Source organism: Montipora capricornis, chromosome 14, assembly GCF_036669925.1.
Source record: "Montipora capricornis isolate CH-2021 chromosome 14, ASM3666992v2, whole genome shotgun sequence".
NCBI classification, from domain to species: domain Eukaryota; kingdom Metazoa; phylum Cnidaria; class Anthozoa; order Scleractinia; family Acroporidae; genus Montipora; species Montipora capricornis.
This window is the reverse complement of record NC_090896.1, coordinates 44,726,005-44,731,004: the sequence shown is the minus strand read 5'-3', so window position 1 is coordinate 44,731,004 and position 5,000 is coordinate 44,726,005. Positions and strand designations below refer to the sequence as shown.

Genomic DNA, 5,000 nt, shown 5'->3' with positions numbered 1-5,000 from the left:
AGGTTTTGGTTCAGGGCCTGAAGAAAATCACTCAAGTTACAGTGATGAATCCGATGAGACTACGGAGCCACTTTCCCGTGTTTCAGATAAACCACCCCATGTGTTGATGAAGGAAGATGAAGAGTAGGTGCTTTTCGTTTGCGCTCACAACAATTTAAATCTTGGTTGTTATTGAGTGTCCATATGTCCATTGAAACTTAGGCTTTAGGAGTTGCTGTATTCCTTTGTTTTTTTTTAGTTTAAAAGATGTCGAGTCACCTGGAGAAGATGATCAAGGGGTTGAATTCACTGCTTTGAATATAGAAGCAATGCATGCCGGGTTTTCCACTGGGGGATCACTGGATACCAATGAAGGATCGAGTCCATTGAACAGTAGTGATGATGAGGTACATATTCCACGGATTTCTTTGGTTGTAGGTGATGTTTCATAGCATATACCGCATTAAGATATATGGGTTACAATTGTTTAATACGTTTTTCAAAGGAAATACGAAATGGGTGAAATATCCCCCAGTTTTGCTACAGAGCGAAATTAACGTTGTCATTACTAACCAATGAGTAGGATTGACATCGGAACCTGTCAGGCAGAAGAGAGTAGAAAGAACACCTTTATCGCGAATCTTTACAAACTACCTTAAGTGCCTGTATTTTCATTCACTGATGATTCATGAAAGGCAGGCGTTATGTTTCAGTTTAAGGTCTGCGGTTGATAAAACAGTCTGGCAATTATGTGCTCAGTCTTTTCGATGGCACGGGCCCTTTTGTGCCTCACTGTATTCCTTGATGTAAGCAATATTCATAACGTCAGAAATGTTCATAAAGTTCCAGGTAGAAGAGGCAGCTACAAACGTACAAGGACGGCGAGGAAGAAGAGCTTCTCCAGGATATCAGTTTAGACAGCGTTATTTACAGGAGGTGACGAAATTTGCAGAAGTGAATGAAGCGGAGGAACAATCACAGCGAGTATGTATGATTGGATAAACAAATTTCCATGAAAAGTACTATAGTGCTCTAAAGGGCTTTATTTGATCCCAAAAGATCATTTTTACAGAATGTGTTCACTCTGGCGTCACGGGGGCCATATTTTAGGGAGCGTTTTTGAGAGGCGTTTTTCAGAGGCGGGCGGCAACCGGAAGTGAGTTGTTTTCCCTTTTAACTTGTCTTCACGCAACTACATTTACGTTTCTAAGTATATTTTCTCCATTAGAGATGATTAGTATAAAAATCTGGGAGACACCACTGTCCTGGCACGCGAAATGATCTCTTTCGGTTGCCGTCCGCATCTCAAAAACGCGCATGGAGGAGACGGGACAAAGCGGCGACATTCTTTACGCAAATTGTTTTATTAAAGCAGTATGGCTGTTGGTGACTTGATCGAACAAACTCAATGTATTCCATATTTAGATTTTGTCTACTCGTAAACCAATTAATACATATTATGAGCTTTTGGTGATCCTGATTGCCTTGACCAGAGGATTCTTTAAGGAGGCTCGAAAGGGTTTTCAGCTGAGCGCGCGCGCGCGCGCGTAAGCCACACACGTAATTTGTAAGCTGATTGCGTCAGCTCATGATCCCATCCGGGCTCATGATTCAAATGGATCACCAGAAATAAACCCTAACCGCTAATTTCGCTCACCCTTCTCCTAATTCCTATATACATGGAATATTAATAGACATCTCCTATTCACGAAAACTGCGGAGATTCTACACAGACGGTTTAATAGTCACTTAAATCCGTTTGTATTGGCCTATAGCTCCTCTCGCGCGTGGACCCGAATGAGCGGGTGACGCATGCGTAAATGCTGACCTTGTAACCCCCTCATTTTTCTCAGTTGATTTTGCAAATTTACTCGTTTATATCTCTGCTTCCGGACGGTGAATTTTTTCCATTTTTGGCATGTTAGCTTAGACTAATTTAAAACTTTTCTCTTCAAAATTAAAAAAAAAAGGTTGGAGACACATTTCAAAAAAACTGATTTTTCCGAAAAACTGGCCTACAGATTTTGTTGAATTTTAAATATTTCAGAAAGTATCTCTAATATTATCTGGTAACGCTGAAGGGGAAAATTTCACCGTCCGGTTTCTTCAAAAAAGACCACATATGTTGACTTTAACACTCGAAGAAATGCCTAATATCGTTGCTATTGTTACGTGAATAGCCCACTTTCGATATATTAAAATTCAGTCCTAAACAAAAGGCATCATCTCGAGGCTCTGGGGAATAAACTCGTACAAATCCTTATATTTATTCCCCAGAGCCTTTAGATGATTCCTTTTGTTTAGGACTAAAATTTAATATATGGAAAGTGGGCTATTTGGAGGAAAATATAATGTGACAAATCTACGATGGGTACTTAATACCCTGGCCCAATTTCGTCTTGATATGATTACCCTAACTGTATCTAAGGACAATATGTTTATTTGTTTGAAAAAAGGGGAAACTATTTCGAGCCTCTTTAACTTAACGTGCAATGCAATTGTATTTTCCATCAATCTAGTCTCCCTCCCACCCAGCAGGTACTCTTGATCCTATTTTCATTTTCTCTCTCTCTCTCTCTCTCTCTCTCTCTCCCTGTTTCCTGACAGAATATTTCACACAAAAGGATGGACATCCTCGAGAAGCTTTTGGACCTTGGAGAGACCAAACAAGTGACCATAGACCGGGAGAACATCGTCGAGAATATGCTTAGATTGTATAGTAAAGGAGATGTAACAGAGTGTCTTTTGAATGTAAATTTCTATAATGAGTCCGCGGTTGATTTCGATGGGGTGAAGAGAGAAGCCTTTACGCTTTTTTGGGAAAAAGTACTCCCAATCTATTTTGACGGGATAAATAGTTATGTTCCTCGAATTTCGCCAGCAATAGACGAAACTGTTTATATTAGCCTAGGCAGAATTCTGAGCCACGGGTTTCTGATGGTTGGAGTTTTTCCAACCTCCCTTAATAAGATCTTTATTTCTGCTCTTCTCGTAGGCAAACAACATGTAAGCGACCAGAATTTTTTAGAGGGGTTCTTGGATTACATAAGTTCTTATGACAGTTTAAGAATGCAGAAGATTTTGGACGAAAACAATTCAAAGGCTCTCTCAAATGAAGACACTGACTTTTTGGTGGACTTTTTGTCCGAGTATGGAGTAACTAAATTGCCAAATGCAAGCAATTTACGTGCAATTGTACTTAGCGTTGCAAAGACAGAGCTGTGGAATAAGGTTGTGATGGCAGCAGACGCTATGAAGCAAGGCCTCTGTGAAGGCATGCTTAAAGAATTGTGGCTGCAAGTCACGAATCAGTCAGTCTTTGAGCTTTACAGCTCGTTGCGTGTGACAACTGAAAAAGTGCTCTCCCTGGTTTCTGTTGATAACCCAAGTGCAATGACAAAAGGACAACACATTGTCTACATGTATTTTAGGAGATACGTTCGTTGTCTAAACGAAAGGGAATTGACACGCTTGCTTCGTTTTGTAACAGGCAGTTCCACTCCAACCGTATCATCAATTAAAGTAATATTTCATGCGCAGCTGGGTAACTTGCCCCATGTTACTGTGCATGCTTGTTCAGGCGTGGTAGATTTGCCTTCTAGTGGCTATGACAGTTTTCCAGATTTTAGGTCGCAAATGACCGAGGTGCTAAAGAATGTAGACTCCTGGAGATTTTCCTTAGCTTAAGTAATTTTCCATTGTAACTAACCTTTTACTCAAGTAGCAGAATTTCTTGTTTAGTTTTAACTCGTTCAATTTTACTTACGCAAATTTTTACCTGTGCTTGCACGGGTCATAAAATTTGGCTTTAACCAGTTTTGCATTGTATGGTTGACGTTTCATAAATAAAAGTCTTTTTAGATATTCGCGGCGTGAGCCTCAGATAGCATCATGTAACTTTAAATTTACAAACTAAGGGAGACCAAGTACGGTTGACATCCAGCATCCATTTCATAGAAGAGCTCAACAGTTGCATAATTCGGATAAATCAGAGCTTACATCTCTTATTGTCGGAGGTGATTGGAATTGTACTTTGTCTAAAAAAGACACTGAGATCGGAGGCGCGCCATGGAAGCCGTCTACTTATCGCAATCTTATTCTGACCAACATGGAACCTTTGACCTAGGAAGCTATAGTAGATATTCAAAGAGTGCGGCATCCAAAAGTACTCGATTATTAAAATTTTACGAATGAATCCAAATCTCTAAAACAGAAATCTAGAATTGACTTCTTTTTCGTTTAGAAAAACGTCTCTAGAAGTGTAAAAAGAAAGGAAATCAACCCTGCAATTGCGGGGACCGACATTTTGGAAATTTAATAACACCCTAACACGTACCTTTGCGGCAGTAGATATTATAGCCATTTGACTGACAAGCGACTCTTTTGGGAATTATTGGAGATGCAAATTAGATCAGCGAGAATCTCTTTTTCTTAGAGTAGAGCGAAACGTATCAGTAGCTGAGAACGCGAATTAATTAAGATGTTGACGTGATGAATTGGATCTTACTATCTGTAACAAGTTTTCCTCCCCTACCATTGATGGGATACTAGAGGAGTAGCGCGAACCGCTGAAAGCGGAGCTTAAATCGATTTATAAAGGTAAAGGGAAAGCAGGCAATGTAGAGCAAAATGCTGCTGGATAGAAAATGGAGCACGACCAACAATATATTTCTTTAATCTTAATTACAACAAAAAAACCAACAATGAACTTAGATCACAGGATGACTATCACACGCAGTGAAACGATGATACTAGACAGACGTTTATGTACCCGGGGGGTGGGGCACTCCCTTATATGGGCTATACAGGTATGTGCGGCGACAAAGGGTATGGTTTTTTAGCCGTTTTGGCCTGGAATAGGATCTCAATTTTGACCATTTTGGTCTGAAATAGGGTATGGTTTGTGAACTCTAGTCTTGAATTGGGTATGTTTTTTAGACGAAGCTACTACTGGTCTGAAAGAGGGTAAGGGTTTCAGGAAGCCTGTCGCACACCCCCACCCAACTTTTCTGGAAGTAACC

At 40.1% G+C, this 5,000-nt stretch overlaps 2 protein-coding genes across 3 annotated transcripts in view; both read left to right on the top strand.

The window, feature by feature from the left end:
* LOC138033755 (uncharacterized) overlaps nt 1-3,843 on the top strand; it is an 8,452-nt gene extending 4,609 nt beyond the window's left edge. For both annotated transcript variants that reach the window (XM_068881562.1, XM_068881563.1), the window contains 4 exons: nt 1-123; nt 239-386; nt 823-963; nt 2,587-3,843. The exon at nt 1-123 is cut by the window's left edge and continues 1,135 nt beyond it. In XM_068881562.1, coding sequence (XP_068737663.1) covers nt 1-123; nt 239-386; nt 823-963; nt 2,587-3,666 — 1,492 coding nt within the window. In that variant the 3' untranslated portion in view covers nt 3,667-3,843. The remainder of the gene's footprint in view (nt 124-238; nt 387-822; nt 964-2,586) is intronic.
* LOC138033756 (adhesion G protein-coupled receptor L4-like) overlaps nt 1-5,000 on the top strand; it is a 207,703-nt gene that overhangs the window by 77,074 nt on the left and 125,629 nt on the right. The gene's annotated exons all lie outside the window — the stretch shown is intronic.